General features: G+C 38.5%; 1 protein-coding gene across 5 annotated transcripts in view; it reads left to right on the top strand.

The window, feature by feature from the left end:
• The first annotated feature begins 473 nt into the window (after nucleotides 1-473).
• The window catches only part of SDHAF3 (succinate dehydrogenase complex assembly factor 3), a 32,432-nt gene continuing 14,021 nt past the window's right edge, over nucleotides 474-18,884 (top strand). Inside the window, exons 1-2 of one of the 5 annotated variants that reach the window (XR_003527002.1) lie at nucleotides 9,434-9,500; nucleotides 11,230-11,445. Coding sequence is in view for 1 of the 5 variants with exons in the window: in XM_027639203.1 (XP_027495004.1) it covers nucleotides 493-660 (168 nt within the window). In the remaining 4 variants the exon portion in view is untranslated. Of the gene's footprint in view, nucleotides 661-762; nucleotides 901-9,433; nucleotides 9,501-11,229; nucleotides 11,446-18,097; nucleotides 18,158-18,884 lie in introns of those variants that run through there. The other 4 variants (XM_027639203.1, XR_003527004.1, XR_003527003.1 and 1 more) reach the window with 4 other exon arrangements.

An 18,884-nucleotide genomic window follows, 5' to 3' on the forward strand; every position in this document is an offset into this window, starting at 1 on the left:
GATGTGATGTTAAGCTGCTGAAAAAACCTTATGGAGAGCTGGGGAGTTGGAGCTTGGGCTCTAAGAGGGAGGTAAGAGAAAGCAGGAGCTTGGTAGTGACGACACGGTGGCACAAAGTTCCGAGCAGGCCCACAGAGGCAGGAAGGTTTCTTTCTGTCTTCTCTCGTCTCTCACCTATGCTTGGAAATGCAGATAAAACAAATTTAAGCATATGAAGCTTGTGCTCAGTGGACTAACTCACTTGTGCCACGTTCTATCCTGGTATAAAGGGCATAGTTTGTTCATATGGTGGTGAAGACAGTATTATTTGCAACTGCATTTCTTGGTAATGTTTTAAACATTATCTGCAAAACGCAGGCTCTGAGCGTATCGGTAGCATTTTCTGACGGCGTTGTGTTTAGCCGGGCGCTCACAGAGGCGGCCCGGCCCCTCGCCCCGCCCCGGCGCTGCTGCTCCTTGGCCCGGCCGGGCCGCGCTCTCGCCGCCATCGCCATGGCCGCGCCGGGCGCCGCGCGGCGCCTCTACCGCCGCATCCTGCAGCTGCACCGGGCGCTGCCGCCCGCCCTGCGGGACCTGGGCGACCGCTACGTCAAGGAGGAGTTCCGGAGGCACAGGGCGGCCGGGCCCGCCGAGGCCCAGCGCTTCCTGCGGGAATGGGAGGCAAGTGCCCGCCGCCCCGCGGGGGAAGGACGGGGCACCCCCGGGCCGGGAGCGGCGGGGCCCGGCGGGGCGCAGAGAAGGCCCCACAAGGTCAGGGGCACCGGGCTGTTCAGAGGTTGGACTCGATGATCGCAGAGGTCTTTTCCAGCCTGATTGATTCTGTCTCCTCGGGCACGCTTCCCTGAAGGGCAAACTCCTTACAGAGCTACAGAATTCTTTGAATTCCACGTTTCTGGGCAGGTTATCTTTTACAGTTTGTATTTCCTTGCCTCAAATGTGTGTGATGATAGCTATGCACACACAGGTGTCTGTAACAGAATGACAACAATTATATAATGAACTGTATATACAAATATAAACACAGAATTGCCTTTATTATTTATAACAATATATTATATAGATGCATATATATTTATAACTACATACATAGCTAATTGTATAGTTATAATTAGCTAAATACATAGGCGTAAATAGCTTCCCCATGATCTTGTATTTTATTTCTGAGCGCCATTTTTTCTGTGTTTCCTAACAAAACAAGTTTTATGTGAACATTGCTTCTCTGCTGAACGCCCCTTCCCCTGAACTTAGTGCCTGGTTTCACCAAGGATGGAAAAGCAGATCACTTTGAAGTGATGAGGTTGTAACAAGTTTCACAAGCAGCAGAGGAGGGAGACCCATAAGGTGCTTTCCCCACATGCCTGAACTCCAGCAGATGCTAGAGTATTAATAGACACCTAAAAACCCACATGGGAGACAAATGTGTAGACACTTCACAGAGGAGAAACTTCGATTAAAACAAGAACTCAACTGCAAGAGATGGATCTGTAGACAAGCTTCCCATTAATTTTCATGCTCATTGAACTACTGGTTTGAGAGTATTTTTGAATCTCAAAACTGTTTTCCTTTCTGTGAAAAAAATTATATTCTGCTTTGCCGTAGAAGCTGGTTACCATAGATAGCATTCATTGCCTCCCAGTTTACCAGCTGAAGGGTAGTGAGGGGAGAACTGGCCCATCCCTTCTGTGTACTGTAGCTGAAATCTTGTGGAGTAAAGGAACTTGGGCCAGGGCATCAGGAACCAGCAGGGAGAATGCTGCCTGGTATTCTCTTCATAGAAGAGAAATAAGTGTATTTTAATTGCCTCTTGCCAGCTGATAGATCCTCAAATCAGGGAAATTTGTATCCACCTCTCAAATGCCTGATGCTATTGTAGTTCTCAATTGCCGTTTACTTGATATTGCTGAAATGTTTCTGCATCGTTGCTTCCAGTTTTAACATGAGCTAAGAAGACAAGTTACAGGTTACTATTTTCAGTGCTAAAATCTTCCTTAAAATAGTTTTAGAAAAGGAAGTAAGTGTTTACATTGAAATACCTTTAACCGTTTCTGTGAAGTAAACAGTGAAAATATTTCTCAGTTTTAAAATATTTCAGAAGTAGATTATAGGGAAAACTGTGACAAAAATTAGACTACGAGGAACAGAAGTTGAATTTTGAAACCTGACATTTAGTGCTATTAGGTATGATATGTTCAAGGAAAGGAAACTAATTTAATAACTGTTTTGAGTGTGTGAGTATAAAGAACTTTGCAAATATGCCTGTCTTCTAACAAGATGCTGGGAGGTATTAGCACATAGTTAACATGTCTCTTCTCATCTTTAATTTTTGTTTTGTTCTGCGATTTTTTTCTCCCCCAAATGATAATCTGTTTCAAGGGTGGAATTTAAATCAGACTGACATTTTTGGTCTGTGAGACTTTCTTTGCATCTTATGCTATGCTGTGGTTCCTGGCCCCTTGAAGACTTGAACTAGATAATTGAGGAAGGTGGACTGTAGACAACTTGGATTAGGTAACTGTAGACTCTAATTAGGCTCTAATTCATATTGGAGTCCTCTGTCCTGGTTTTGGCTGGGATAGAGTTAATCTTCTCAATAGCTTGTATATACTGTGTTTTGGATTTAATATGAGAATAATGTTGATAATGCACTGTTTTAGTTGTTCCTCAGTAGTGCTTGCTGTAAATCAAGGACTTTTCAGATTCCTATGCTCTGCCAGTGAGGATGTCCACAGGAAGCTGGGAGGGAGAATAGCCAGGACAGCTGACCTGAACTGTCCAGAGGGATATTCCATACCATAGAACATCAGGTTCAATATATAAAATGGGGGGAGTTGGCTGGGTGGGGCCATTTCCTGCTTGAGGATGGTTTGGGCATCAGTCAGTGGGTGGTGAACAGATGTATTGTGCATCACTTGCTTCTGTTGAGTTTTATTCTTTGCCCCCTTCCTTGGCAGCAGGACACACTTTTGACTAGAAATAGGCTAGAAGCTCTAGGACAGTTCTTGCAGAGCCAGGGTACCTTCAAAGCATCCAGTTCCTGGAGGGCGTAAGAGTTGCGGTTAGTGGTGAATGAATCGGTGATATGCTAGTTCTTCACATATATGAACCATAACTGTACTCCTTGCCTCCTTATCTATGTTTATTAAACAAAACAAAAAACAAACCAAACAAAAAAATCCAGCTACACAAATCACTACAACGTTAAGACAAAATGATTTTTTGAATTTCCTGTTAAGTTTATTTAAGAAAAAAACGAAGTGAAGTTACAGCTCTGTTAACAGTATTTTTATGTGTTGCATGTCAGGCGCTTTTCTTCCCAATTTGCTTGTTCATAAGGCTGAGCATATACCTTGCTGTATGCACTTTGGTGTTATCAGTATTCAACTTGCATCTGGAAATGTTCTTTCCTTGTGTCTTCTATTGCATGCAGGGCATCTGGTACAGAGTAGCTTGATGTCTCATGTTACAGAAAATTAGTACTCATAATTTTATATTAAAATAGTATATCTTAATGTATATTCATCAGAGGATAAAGATTATGGATATGATGATTGCATCGATGTTTGTTGACTTTGAATGAGGACTTCAATATGAAATGTAATCTTAATAAACCATCCCAAATGCTTTTTGAATGACAATTTTCAAGGATGGCTTATTTTAACATGAAACTACTTGACTATTGTTAAAACCTTTCAGGATTTTTTTGGGTAGTCAGACCTTCTGGATGTGCTTGAATATACTAGTTCATAGCCTGTGGTGTGCTTTCTTGTCCTCCAATTTGATTCATATTTGCTAGTTGTTTAGAAAGCAGGCCTGGTATTCTAATCACATTATGGTTGCCTCAAATTATTTTTTTGCTCCCTTGGTACTTAAATCATGCTGATTCAAGAGAACTGAGCACGTTGATTTGAGGTTGTAGCAAGGTGGGGGTTGGTCTCTTCCACCGGGCAACTAGTGACAGGACGAGAGAATGTAGCCTTAAGCTGTACCAAGGGATGTTCAGATTGGACATCAGGAAGAATTTTGTCACAGAAAGGATTGTTAAATATTGGAATGGACTTCCCATGAAGGTGGTGGACTCACTGTCCCTGGAAGTGTCCAAGAAATTACTGGGCCTAGCACTTATCTAGTTGATAAGGTGTTGTTTGGTCAAAGGTTGGATTTGATGATTTTGGAGGTCTTTTCCAATTCAAATGATTCTGAGATTGTTTCTCATAAGCTGAGCAAGTTTCCTTTATTTCCTGTGAAACATGGTGAAGAATCTGGAGGGAGATTTCTAGATTAGCTTTAAAAAGAAAGGGGGGAAAAAAAGGTAAAAATCTCCCAAATGATACTGCCTTAGTATGTGAGTGATTCATGTAATTTTCCTGTAAAGGAGATGAGAAGGGATTCACTTGTTTAGAATACACAGGAATTGAGGGTTTAGTGTTAGAACCCGACCACATAGACGGTTAATGTAGTTTTATAGGAAACCCAAACTGACCTGTTTGCATTTACAAAATAGGGAAACTATCACTTGAATATTCTTGGAAGAGTTCTTAAGTGAATATGACTAATAATAGTCTGCAAGCCCATATACACTTATATAAAAGTAGAACAATATAAATAGGGCTTTTTTCACTGGTATTAGATTGATGTCTTGAAACCTGATGGAAAATATTAAAGTGGGATACAAAGAAAGTAAGCTTTGTTGTTCAGGAATTATGCTTGTTCAGATAGATTAAAATTAAGTATATAAATTATTAATATATGTTCCTATCTATTTTCTAAATATTTAATATTTTAATTAAAATAATTGGTACTCATTTACAGGAGACTGCTGATATAATTAGATTGATAGTGATTATTACTTTGGAATGCTATTGAATTAATGTTGCCAGGTATGATAAGTCAATTAGTCCAACAGTCTTCTAAATCATGTGGTAGCTGATGAGACTGCTTACTTAAGACAGGTAATATAAGATAGTATTGATCACTTCATTCCAGGTTACAATAAGTAGAACATTCAGCTAAGTAATTTCAATAACCATTTGTTTCACATTTAAGCTAATTTATCTTTTAATTTTGAGAATACCCATTTCATACTTGGCTTTTTTATAAAGCCTGACCTGTAGATGAGAAGGCCTGGACTATTTGAAGATGAACAGAATCATTCTTCAGAGTTACGTGGCATCTTCTCACATCTAACAGATTGAATAAATTGCCTTTGAAATGCTTTGGCCACTCTTGACTCTGAAAGCCTTTTTATAAGCTTTCAAATGAACTGAGACTGATTTGGGAGCTGGCATCCGCTGTTGTATACTCCGAAGAAAGATGACATTTCATTCTTCATAACAAATCTAGGCATTATATTGGTAAAATTAAGATAGAACAGTATGTCTCTGTCTGGGGAACCTGGTCACATAGCCTCTCAAGAGTGACTGATTTTTTGGAGTTAGTATAATATTTGATGCGATACAAGTAATAGTCTTTCATCAAATTTGTTTTCAGTTAGCCAGGTCCCTTGCAATACTTAGTTTGCTGGGATGATTGTGGGATGCTGCTGTGATATTTCTCAGGACATAGTGTTCTGATGTATCTTTTTCTGCTTGTGTGTGGATACACTTACAGAACTCTTTGCCTCTCAATTCTTTGGGCTAGTATGATCTTCCCTCCACTTTATTTTTAAGCTTCTGACGCTGAAAAATATGTCAAAATGTTGACAGGAGAGTTTGAAGAGCAAATAGTCAAAGAACATGGAAGAAGCAGCTGTGGCCAGTACTGAAGTCACACTGAGATGGGAATGGGATGTGTGGGTTGCTTTTTGTGCTGTCTTTTGCCAAATAATATGGGTTGCAAAAGTCTAAAACTGCTGCTGACTGTGTGTATTATGCTCTCAATTTCAGTGAAGTAGATTATATAAGTGATGTTTTCTTTACCTGACAAGGGAATACATTTTTTTTAAAGTATAATATGTCTTTAAGTTTTTTGCCATTTTATGACTATAGTAAAAGTTGTGAAATGGGATTTAAGAGTAGTATTTCATTTTAACATTCCTGGATACCAGAATTTGCTTTTAGTGATTTTTATGGCTATCTGAACCAAAACCTTCTTATTAAAAGTGAATTCCTACTGAGCCTTATGTATTTAGTCCCCACTTATGGTCTTCACTGGTTATTGATTTGTAAGAAATAAATTAGAGACAGTTCCTTCTATTTTCTTTGATATTTATCAAAAGGCAGGAAAGAATTTCACGCTTTTCTGAGAGCCATGGAGTTGTGGCTGATAAATTGAAGAGCATGTAGAATTTGGGTATGACTGGCCACAAGAAAGCAGCCTGCTGCTCTGACCTGGCGTTCCTGGTGGCCTGCTTTGCTGTAAGATTTGAAGTCTGCCTTTGTGTAAGATGCAATTTTGTCACGGTGACCCGTGATTTGGAGAGTTTCCTGAACCAGTGTTCATGTACAATTGTCCTTTTGAGCAAAGAAATAAAAGCAAAGGTTGAACACGTGGATCCCTATTGCAAAGTTTCACAGTAATAAGATCTTTTTCATATTATGGCATTACTTCCATCCTTTCAGTGCTCTTTCAGATTTGGATTTAGAAGCAGGAGCTGGTGTTTGCTTCTCTTCCATGGAGAATCCAGGCAGTCTGGGAGCTTTCTCATGTGGAGAGACTTGGGGTAGCCTGGTGGATACCCTCTGGCTTGTGCGTGGTGCACTCCTGTCACAGGAAGGGGCATTTGGTACTTCTCACCTGGAAAACAGTGTCATTCTCTTTCAGGTTCAACTCCCTACTGCTAAGCTCAGTGATTTCTTGGTGGGTTGTTTTTTTTTCTGTGTACATACTGGGTTTAGACCTTTACTGTATTTTCCAAATTCAAAATCTTATATGATGTGGCATCAGTACTCTCAGTGCTTCTGTTATGTTACTATGCCAATTATCTCTGTGTTATCGTATCTGTGATTGCATGTAGCTGGTCAGATGGCTGTCTTATTAACCGTGCTTGTCTGCCAGTTGAAGTCTTTATTTGCAATTGTTTGGACACAGCAGGAAATAATATCTGAGTCATAGGAGTCACATCAGGCAGTAATGCCAGTCACTTGTATGTGCCAGTCACCTCAGTTACATTGCACAGTAAACTCCATCGAAGTGATGAAACTTTGTATAAATACGTGATGTGCAAATAGGTTTATAAATTTCAGATGATTTGGTAACGTGCCTTTGATGTTATTAATATGATGTGTTATTAAGTGAATCCCTACTGAAATTTCTTGTCAGACTGCAGCAGTTCTTATTAGTTGTAACTCTAGATTGAGAAGTTTAAATTGCTGTAGAAGTGGGGTAAATAATGTGTGCAACAGGTTATTCCTTACGTTGAGTGCACTGGCCTGGGAACTGAGCAGGGCATATTTCTGTTAATGCTCTCAGAGTTGAAGATACTGTAGAAGTTTTGTGTATTTCTGCTCCATGGATACCTTCCTAATGAGTACAGGTCAGTGACAGACAGCGTGTGATTAGCTCTCTAAATGAGAAAATAGCCAGACACAGTAGAAGGAGAGCCAGTAACGGAGCATTTACAGAATTGTCAGTTTAAAAGGTAATTCAGGTTTCCATCTAGTGGTGGTATAAAATTCTGTCCAAGCCATATGAGACAACATGTGCATAACCACACTGGGTAACATTCTGTTGTACTTGTGTATGTGTTTGAAACTTAGGGAATCAAAAGCTTTTATTATGTATAAATTATATACGTAATGGCACATAATTCTCAGGGCCTCTGGATTTTTTCAAGTTAGAGCTGCAGTGATCAGAAATCTATTATTTTGTGCATTCAAATCCCTGTTAGATTTGTTGCTTCTTCTTACATGTAAATAAAAAAAAAAAAAGAGAGAGGAGAAGATGGGTATTCTGATTGTTTTGCCCGCAGTGTTACAGCACAGTCTATTTTTAGTATTTGAAGTACAATACAGTAGAATTGAGAGAACCTTATCAGGCTAGGTTTTCAGATGAAGATATCAAGGTTTGAATGTTGTTGCATTTAAAGACAATGTAGTGGGTCAAACAGACAAACTGAATACAAATTGAAATTGCAAATTTATAAGGATTTCTGCTTGTTTGTATTTTATTGACACCTTCCTTCTAGCATTTGTTTGCTACTTGTGTCAATATTGTCAGCATGTAGTGTTTTGTAAGCGTGGTAGGTTTTACTATGTTGTCAGTGCATTTCCAGTATCAACACTATAAACACTGCCAACTTTCTACAAGTGCTGTCAAGTACCACATTTTGTAATTACTGCAATAATATTATGAGTGCTGTAATTGCACGTACTGTATAGATGTACCTTTCTGTCCTGTGTAAACACAAAATTGATATTTTCTGAAAGTTAAAATGGCACCTGGAGCACATCTGAATAATTGTTTGGAAACTGTTTTTTTTTTTTTTTTTTTCAGCATAATGTGAGGTGTCTGAACAAGTAGAGTTATGCATATTGGAGGATTTTTAAAGGCCCAGATTTGTATATCTACTGCTATACTTAGGGCATACTGATGTGTACACATTGAGGGGTGAAGGGGTTTTTATTTAGTTCAATATTCAGTCGTTTAATCTGAGATAGTTTTTTTGCAAAAAGTTGAGTCTCACATTTTGGCTTCATAATCTTGTATTTAGCAGCATCTTTATCAATCTTCATGTTGTTTTATCTGTCTTTTGTAATACCAAGAGCTTTGGCTGTTTTAAGGCTGAAGCTGACTGTTTTTACCACATAGATCTTCCAAGTGATATCCTGCTGTTTATACAGCTCACTCCTGGCAATCCATTGAGCAGAAAATTTCTCCTGAAGTATTTTTTTGTTTCTGTGTCTCAATTTCAAACTACATTTTTGAAGGATATAATTTGGAAAACATATTTAATCATAGTATCTGCTACAATGTTTGAATTTATAGCTTTTGAAGGTCAGTTCCAGAAGTAATGTTAAGTAATGAGGTATTCTCATTCAAGTTATATCACTTCAAGTTAGAAGTGATACTAGAGGCAGAGTTACTGAGTGTAGAATTTTAGGCTTACTGATATGTGGGGAGTTTGAGTCCTGTTAATATGCTGCTTTTTGTTGTTTCAGGGATAGTAGTGAGAGAGAGTCTGAGGTGGAAGAGCGCATGATGCACTTTTTTCCTCACTGCAGTAACTAGCTACGCTGGTAGAATATGTTCTAAATTGATCTTGCACACGTATTTCAAGACTGGCTAACAACAGACCCTTAAAATGTAGATGCATCTTCCCTTGCTCTGTGGGAATTACTGAATGATGTAAAATTGGTAAACTAATTTTATGTGATTTCATAGTATTTTTTTTCTTCTTGCTGAACTATTCTATTTCCTAATTTATAGGAAATGAGCATTAGGTCACTGCAACGGTCTATTTTTTATTTCTTTTCTTTTTTTTTTCCTTCCTGAACCATAGGAAACCTGGTGGAAGGGTTTAAGTCCCCATCACTACTGCTGTTTTGGACATGTCTTGGCTGAAGGTATTGAATTGTTTTGGTAGTTTTGATATCTGCATGGAATGAACCAGAGCAATTGGTTTATTTTTTGTGGGCCACCAAATACCATTTACTTATAATGAGTTTCTTGCTTCTTTTGATTACATAGTGGAAGTATGTGGTCTTTGTAATTGGATTGAGGTTATAATTACATTAGCCATCCTTGATACTTCATCACCTTCTGACTGAAGCCTGTAATGCCCTTCTGTGTACTCACAGCTGATTTTTGACTCGATAAAAGAGTATTGTTCGTGCGTTTGCAGTTTTTGAAGTGTACACATGATGGCAGCAAATACTTAAATAGAGAAGTCTCGTTCCTGTACTAGAAACAAGTAGGATATTGAATTTTCTAATATAAACTATAATTCTCACAGATTCAGTTATTGTTAAATTATTTATTGAAATACATATTGAGAATTGCTAACTTACTGCTGCAGCTTTTGAGAGTGGTTTTCAATTAAAAAACTTTGCTGTGGTTTCCACCTGGTTTAGTCATAATGTTCTCATAATGTGCATTGTAGTTTGGATTTGCATTGGGGTAGTTTGCTGCCCAAGTAATGAAACACAGCAGCAGGTACCCCAATAGTTAGCAATGTTTGGCACGGCTACCCTTTAATTACCCTATCACAGGAAAAGGACACCTACAACACTGTGTTATTCCTCAGAGGGTTGCCCTGGCACTTCTGGTTCCCCAGTGGTACTGAAATTTGATTTTCTGAAGCCTATTTTGTTTTTTCTCTATTGGAGAAATATATCTGATCTCTCTTCAAAGAGGTGTTTTATAGTCTCTTTCATATTTCCTTTTTTAGAATGCTGATCTCTCGTTTCGTAATAATTTTTACTCAAATTGCTTTTCACAATTAGATTTGTAGATGAGTCAGACCTGCAATGGAGAACCAGCCTAAGATACATACCCTGCAGTAGCCTTCACATATTTAAATAATTAAAAAATATCATTATCACACTCTAGGAACTTTATAGACTGCTGGTGTGTGAAGGTTGTGGAGTCTCCCTTTCAGGAGACATTCAAAACCCACCTGGACGCATTCCTGTGTAACCTGCTCTAGCTGACCCTGCCTTGGCAGGGGCGATGGATGAGCTGAACTCTAGAGGTCCCTTACAACCCTAACAATTCTGTGATTCTGTGAATCTGCGTTTTTCAACAGATGTTGGCATGGTAAAAGTTCCCTTTTTCCTGCAGTTGGAAAGTTTTTGGAGTCCTTCGAGGTGTTTTTCTCATAATCTTGTGGTTAAACAGTCCAACATGATAGGTTTGCTTCGTTTGCTCCTCTTCAGGCTTTTTTTTCTGGCACATTATCACTTTAAATACTTTCTTCTTCCTGTACTTCTTAATAGATATATAGTTCTGACATACTTTACAGTATTTTGTTCTTTATTTTACTCCATAGCAGTGATGTAAATTTTCCAGGAAGTGTTCTTGGCCCAAGGAAATACCCTTTGTGCCTAGGCTATGGCTTGGACTCCACACTGCACGTACTGCAGCTCCTTGGTTTCCACCTGTAGGCTTCTAATGTTGTGGGGCTGAGAGGGACTTGGGAAGTGCTGTGACCAGGTCCTCAGTGGAGTGATGAGCATGACTTGTGTTTACTAACAGCAGACTCTTTTAATTTCTGAAAATCTAGCAATTGAATGATTGTTGGTGTTTCAATCAATATTGGATAATGGTGGTTGGATAACCAAATGTTCCCTTTAGGTGCAGATCTGATGTCAAATGTCATATATTATGACATATATGACATTAAAGCACACCTTTGGTTGCTACTGTGGTATCAAGAAGGGAAATCATTACCACAGTAGCTTTCTGCTCTGATTTCATCTGACTAACCTGACAGCTGAGGGGAGTCATTACAAAATTCTCATCAGCCACAATTGCCCCCAGGAGAGTACACCCAGAGCAGATGGAGCCTTGGTATGTAAATACAAACCTCTCTTTTTTAAAATTGTATTTTTTTTTCATAATGGATCTATTGAGTTTTAAAGTGATTATATTTTTGGAAGTGTATAGTAATAGCCCAATATGCCTTTTTTTTTTTTCACTAAATGAAAAACTATATTGTTAGTAATGCCACATTTTAGATGCTGTTGCAAAATATCTTGATATAGCATGGTAGAGTAGGAAGTTTTCTTTGTAAGTGAAAATATAGTATAAAATATTATTTATTCCTGGTCTTGTTCTTGGTCATGGGTAAAACATTTAAACTGAGTCTCTGGTTTTTTCTGCCCCTTTCAGAATGGCATGTGTTAGTCATCCACTATGATATTTTAAGCCAAAAAGTTATAGATTGCCTCAGTTCCAGGAATAACACCTAATGGAAAGTGTAGGTCAGCTTTAGGCTGTAGTACAAGCAGGTTGCTCTAAAATTAAGGATATTTTGGTTCATGTTCAGTGACGTGTTCTGTGTATTTACTTCATTTACAGTAGTTTAAATTTCATTTAATGCTTAGAATTAATTTTAAGGCATACAGCAAGTCATGATATTCAGTTTTTTTCTGGGCCTCTTGAATTTTTAAACTCAGTTGATTGTTTGCAGTGAAGTACCCTAGCGAGCTATTTAGCACCCATTACAGTGAGTCATAGTAAGGATTTATTTAAGAGGTCCATGATGTGAATGATTTTAATTAAATAACAAACATGTATTTTGTCCTTCACTTCTGTTGCTGATTGACTAGCGAAAAGAAATCTTATAGACAGCACTCGGGATGTCATTCTGGTTCATGGGCAATTCAGTACCATAATTGAAAAGAGTTACATTGTTGAGAAAAACATCATCCTATCAGTCAGGATGGAAAGTTGTTCAGTGAATAATGTGAACTCTGATTTGGCTTTTTTTTTTCCTTTTTAATTGTATCCATGAATCTGATCTTTGTGAAATGCCTGTCTGCCAGCAGATGCCACTCCTCGGTAGCAGACTAGTTTCCCAAACTTGACCAGATAGAGGAAAATAGTTGTGGTACACCTTTGTTTTTAGAAACATTGATGGCAGTTTGCCTGGGATTGTCTTTGTTTTCCTCAACAAGAACAACCTATGCTATAAACTATTAAATATTTACATTTTGGAGCTGTTTAAAGGTTTGTTTCCTGCTGATGCATTAAACCTCAGGGCTGCAAAAATGCTAGTATGTAAGGTAAAGTGCCTTTGTTCTTCAAAGTTTTGTGTAGAGCAGTATTTCAGTTGAATAGAGCATGACCCAGAAATCTTTTAGGACTGAGGGAGCTTCTCAGTGGAAGCTGGAAAGGTGTCTATATTGGAATTGCTGAAAAGGTGTAATGAGAAAGACTGAGAAGCTGAAGTCTCAATGACTGGCAATAGGTCACGTCCTTATAAAACTTTTACACATAGTGAAAAACAGATGGCCTAGTTGTAAGTGCTAGAAGGAACTAAGAAACTGTGCAGTGAGAATAGACAAGGGAATCCTGGTAAGGATATTCTGTTGTTTGTTTTTTCTAAATTTTGAAAACACATTATCCAGTGGTTAGATGTCCTGGGGCTATCTCCAAACTTTAAACGGGCATCTTTTTAGCATCTGGTGTCGTGTCTTGGCCTGTCTTGGCCTCTGCATACATCTGCAGTAGAAGACTATTTTGATAATTGGTAAATGGTTAGACCATGAGACCCTGGACTGAGGTGATGGATGTCACCTTTTCAGCCCCGACACCTTTCATCTGTATGAATCCAGTGTGCCAGTAATATTGCTGATATGACTAATGAGTTGTCAATTTTTCACACACAACCACTTGTGTGTGTTGTTCTTAAAGGTTTAATTTTATGGTCCTGGTGATAGAAGATCTGTTATATATATATATATCTGTATGTGTATAGATATGTCCATCTATCTATCTATACACACACACACAAACATACATATTCCACCTCCTCAACTTTAAAAATAATGCAGACTAGTTTCTTGTGGCTGGTGGGAAACCTGTGAAAATCTGGGGATGCCATTTAAGCCCTGGAGGATTAACTGTGAAAAAAGCCATCTGTGCCAGTGTCTGTGCATCCCTGCATGTTTCCTGGGAGAGTCCTTCTTTAAATTGTGTTTGGGTTCTGTAGTTTGGATTTCATCATCTCTTCCTAGGAAATTTTGTATTCTAAATTTTGGTTTATTTGCATCATTTTCAGGAAGAAGTGTTTCTGTCATCATTTGGCATTACAACAAACTAGCTTCTCTTAAGGACATTTTCTGTAGCATTGATTAGTATTGACTATCCAGTGTTAACAGGTGTTTCACAAACTTAATTTTCTAGATGTTAACTACTTCCAACCCACTGAAATTGTTTTTTTCTGTATTCATGTATCTATAGGTGTGCAGCATACATGTATGGTGTATTTCAGGGGTTTGGCACCATCTACTTCACTGAGTGTTTAATGACCCTGCAGCAAAGCATGGTAAAATGATTTCAGTGGGTTCTTCTGAAATTGCAAGTGTGCTGGACAGCGTTCTTAGGGTCAGCAGCTGTAGGTGAAGTCCAAGTTGCTTTCAGCTTTTTTACTGAAGTGTGAAGGTAAAGTCATTCATGTGTCAAGAGTATTTGGTTAAGAGAAAGGAGTCTGAATTTTGCAGTTGAAGAACTTAACCATTTATCTGTTTGCATTGAAGCAAACCTTTGTATTAATTCTGCTTGACAACATATTGAAACATCCCAGCCCTTTCAAATGGTGTACTGTGCCACCTGGAGCCTTCATAGACTGTGTGATAAGGTTTTGGAAAAAATTATCCCAATACAAAAGCTACACATCACAGAGGAGATCCTAAGCCAAAAGCAAGCAGTGTATGAAATGAGGATTTGGCTTGGGAATACACCTCTTGCAGAGCATGCTGAATCGGATGTGCCTGGGGCTCCTTTGCAACTGGCAGTGGAACAACCCATTTCCATATTGTTACATTCTTATGCTCCAAAGCATTATGGCCACATCCAGACTGCCTGCTGGGAGCAGTCCCTGATCTGTGCCAGAACCTCACGGGCAGAACCTGCAAGTTGTTTCGCAGAAAGATGGTTATCCTTGATCAAAGCCTGTGCCAGGGACCATGGCACCAAGTTCCCAGGGTGGTTGACTGAGATGTGGTACCTTCTCAAAACATTCCCTGACACTGCTTTAAGTCGTTACTGCAGACAGAGCTCTGACTCCTCTGCTGTCAAGTGCAAGTGCTGCTTTTGTTCTGGCTTCTTTCTCACATGTGTTATCAGATTCCCATCAACCGTTAGATTTGTTGAACTTTCTCCAAATTGAGAGTCATCATCTCTGGAACCTGTGTGGAGATTGAGCTCTTCTAAGAAACAAGCTCTCTAGTGCTGCTCTGTTGGTTGTGTCTGGTAAAATAAGGGAAGACTCTCTAGGCCTTAATGAAATTGCATGTTAGAGATGGGTACCATGTCTGTACAGCAGCAACTGTGAATGTTCTGCTCTGAGCAGGTGGAAAACACATTCCTGGAAGGAAAATAAAATGAAAAACCCCACCCTTGCTGTCTTTCTAAACAGGAGGGATTGTCAGATGTGTCTTGTTACTCTGTATCATAGGTCTGGAAATTTGAATACTAACATTTCTGATTCAATTCAAAGAGAACATTTACTGCTATTAGCCCTTTCAGTGTCCTCTTAAAAACATAGTTCAGCTGTTGATCATACTCATGCTTTTCATTGATAAGATAAGCACACTTTCTCATCCCCTTTTACTGACCCACTTCTGAAATGCCATGGGCCAGGTTTAAACTCTCGTGGGCCACAGCAGATGAGACTGACATTAGGAAATTTGTTGTGTGTGGTGTCTCTGAGAGGGTGTTGTGTGGGTGAAGAAAAGCATGAAGAAGCCTGGTTAAACTTGCTCGGATGATGATGGATGTAGAGGAACTCCTGAGTTCCCTGGAAAAACTAGAGCTACTATCATCTTACACAATACCTCAAGGACAAGCAGACAGAAAATATACTTTGTTTTTCTGTGGCTTAATACCAGTTTGTGTATTAAGAGTATTTCTAATTTATGCTTTGTTGTTGATGAGCCTAATTTGGTGAACCATTAAGATGTATTGCTTGTCAGTTTTGATCAGATATTTTTTGGGGTACTGTTGCATAATGTGTGTTGTGTTTCAAGTGGAAAGGAGGTTTTGTTCTTCTTTTCACTTGCATATGGTATGAGTAGAGATTCAATGTCTTTGATTTAGTGAGGGAAATTATAAATACAGTCTCCTTCTTTTCTGAGAAATAGCTGCCAATGAAGTTTTGTGTTTGTTGCGAAAGAATAGCACAGAAACCAGCTCATCATGTGTTCTGTAAAAGCTCGGGTTCCAATACAATATAAATAAATCAGCTGATTGTTGAATGGTGACAATATTCTACTACTAACCTCAGAAGGATGTGAACTTGTCTGTCTTAGTGAACTTTGTAGTTGGTTTAGTTATTTTTAAACAATTACTTTGGAGGGAAAACTCTTTAATATAATACGATATATTCAGTAGTGGAACATTTGAAAAATTTAAATCTGGTAATCCTCAAAACATAATGTCAAGTCTTATCAATAACCTGATATTTGTATTTTAAATGTTTTTAGCTTGGGAGTAGTCATTAAAATGTAGTGTGGACTAATCTTTGCTTTTTAATGAGTAAAGTAATAAAGCAGAGATGGCCTGGAAGACCGTGACTGGAAGGGGCCTCTCAAGTCCCCTACTCAGAGCAGGACGATTACAGATCAGTTGTTCGTGGCCTCATCTGGTCACAAACCCTTTTGATTTTTGCTGTTTTGTGTTAGAGAATGTGGAGAAAAGATTTGACTTAAAGTAAAATTTTCACATTAGCTGAGAAGATTCCCAAAGTTTCTCATGTTCAAGCAAAACTAATTACATTCTGAAAGTCAGTTGTAACCTAAATCATCATTCACAGCTAAGTGGTACTGAAGTACAAGTGCTGCCTCAGCACTCTGAAAGTACATCATCACTGACACAGGTTGGTGTCTTAAGGCAGTACATCTAATCACTTGTTTTCAATCCAAGAGTACTGTGTCTCAAAAAATTGAAACCCATACGGTATTGGGTTTTGCCTATTAATTTGTTAAGTTTATATATAATCTAACTGTGTAGGTATGATGTTGGTGGTGTGTTTATGTTTCAACAATATGTTCACTTTAGCTTGTTTTATCTGTTTTTATGGTGAGGCACAAGTCAGCCGTATAAATTGCATATGTGGTTGAAATGAGGATTAATGTTCTAGACAGTGTGGAGCGCAACTGGGATGGAAAAACTTTTACAGCAATTAGCAAGAGCTTGGAAACCGGTGTGATGTGAATGCTGTCGACATCATTATTAGTTTTTATTGTATTGTTTTTAATGGATCATTTGTGTACTTATTTGCACAAATACACACTTTTAATGCACAGAAACAAGTGGGAATAAATGAAACATTTGAGTTTGTGTGGATTTTTCTTTCGAAATCAGTTCCATGGTATCCAAAAGACTTAGTTCCAGTCTTTCATGGCATTAAAATTTTAGGATGTAATAGCTAGATTGATTTCTAACAGTTTCACTTGAATTTATTTAGTAGTCTAGCAGAAAGCATGCAGCAGTGTGTAGTAGATTTAACTGCGGTGTGAAGGAACACTTTGAATTTGTTTTATTTGACTTAGTCTTTTTTTTTTTTCACTTTCAGATGTTCAATTCTGTTGTGTCAGATGAAGTTCTCATGACCCCTTGTACTATCTAGCATATCCCATTTGTTGATTAAAGCTTTTGCTACAGTAATGCGTCTGTCACTGACATCTCGACAAGTTACTTGCCAAAGGTTTCCTTTTTCCTGACTAGTGGGACTTTTTTTTGTTTGTTTTCCTTTGTGATAAGATAGATTGTAGGCAGCATTGTTGAAGGAAGATAGGTTCCAAAAAATATTTCAAATAGGTATGATAATTTTGACAGAAGTCGTGGCAGAACTTTCCCAAGGAAATTCTCCACCCACCTCATGTAATAAAGCATTACCAAGCTGGGTTCTGCAAAGGAAGGTGTTTTGCAAAACTGTTATTTGTAAAATCACTGCTATAGTGAATATAGCAGAGTTCAGTGAAGATGAGGAAATCTGTTGTATTTTTCTCATAAATAAATACAGTGGAATACAAATGATCCCATCAGTTCTCACCACTGATGTATGGTCTTGTTTTCATCTTTCAAGAAATTAAAAATTCATGTTAAATTGTTATGTTTTGTCATAAGAAGGTAAGTTACATTTTGTTCTGGTTTTCTAGTCAGTAGTAAAGACTAGTCCTGTGCTATAGCAGCCAGTGGACATTTTGGTTGAATTTACTGTAGTGCATGTGCCCGCAGATCAGAGATCCTCTGGGAAGCCCAGCATGCTCGGGGCACCAAAGTAGTGCCCGGCCATGGCCCTGGGGCCAACCTGTGCAGATGCTTTCAATGTCCAACCCATAGGGACAGTTCAGCAAGCAGCCCACAAGTGGGTTTTGGTGTAAAGAACTGTTTACTCTAGTCTTCTCGTCTTTTCTGTGATAGAAATGATGCACATACTGAGATGGTAGAGGAACCCTCACAATCTGTTGCCTTCCTATGCAGGGCCAGTGCTCAGAGCAATGACCTGCAGCATCTGCATGCTGTGCTCACGTGCTGCACCTTCATGAGACAGGTGAGCGGGAGAAGTTTCCGCTACATCACTGAACAGATTTAGTTGGGCTGGCCTAAGCTCTCCTCTGGACTGGTGACTTCACAAATTACTTCTTTCCAAAGGCATGTGAAACATTGTGCAGAACAGCAAAGCTTTCTCACATTCATCCCCCCTTCAAGACGAAAATAAACCCCTGGTCACAAAGACCTCATAATTTACCAATCAGTGTGATTCATGAGGTTCTGCCCTACTTGTGGGCAGATTTACACAAGACTTTGTTTTCCATATTTTAATTGGCTAGCAAGCAAAATCCATTAAGATATATAAACAACTCAAAAATAATTCAAGTCTTTATTGTTCATATAGTATTGCATTGCTTTAAGTAAGTCCAGAGTAATTTTAAAGCCGTGCAAATGTAAGTTGAGATAATTCTTTAGTGTTACAAAATTCTGAAACACAAATGAAACCTCCTGAATAGTTTTAGTATTCTCTTGACTGGTAGAAACCTTATTTATTCACATTGTCAGTAGATGGCAAGCAGAGATTTTTCTAGAACTTATTATATAGTCAGTTTGAAAACTCTTCTCATATACAGTAGAAAAAGAACTTGTTTCTTAGTGCAATATAAACAGACAGTGCAGTGGTTTGACATTGATGCTAATGATAAAAGTATCGTTATATTAGTGTGGAGAGAGCAGCTGAGCAGATGTGGATGTACCATACCAAAATGATTAAATTATACCACTTA

The sequence above is a fragment of the Corapipo altera genome, unplaced genomic scaffold, assembly GCF_003945725.1.
Source record: "Corapipo altera isolate COAL_440 unplaced genomic scaffold, ASM394572v1 44, whole genome shotgun sequence".
NCBI lineage: Eukaryota > Metazoa > Chordata > Aves > Passeriformes > Pipridae > Corapipo > Corapipo altera.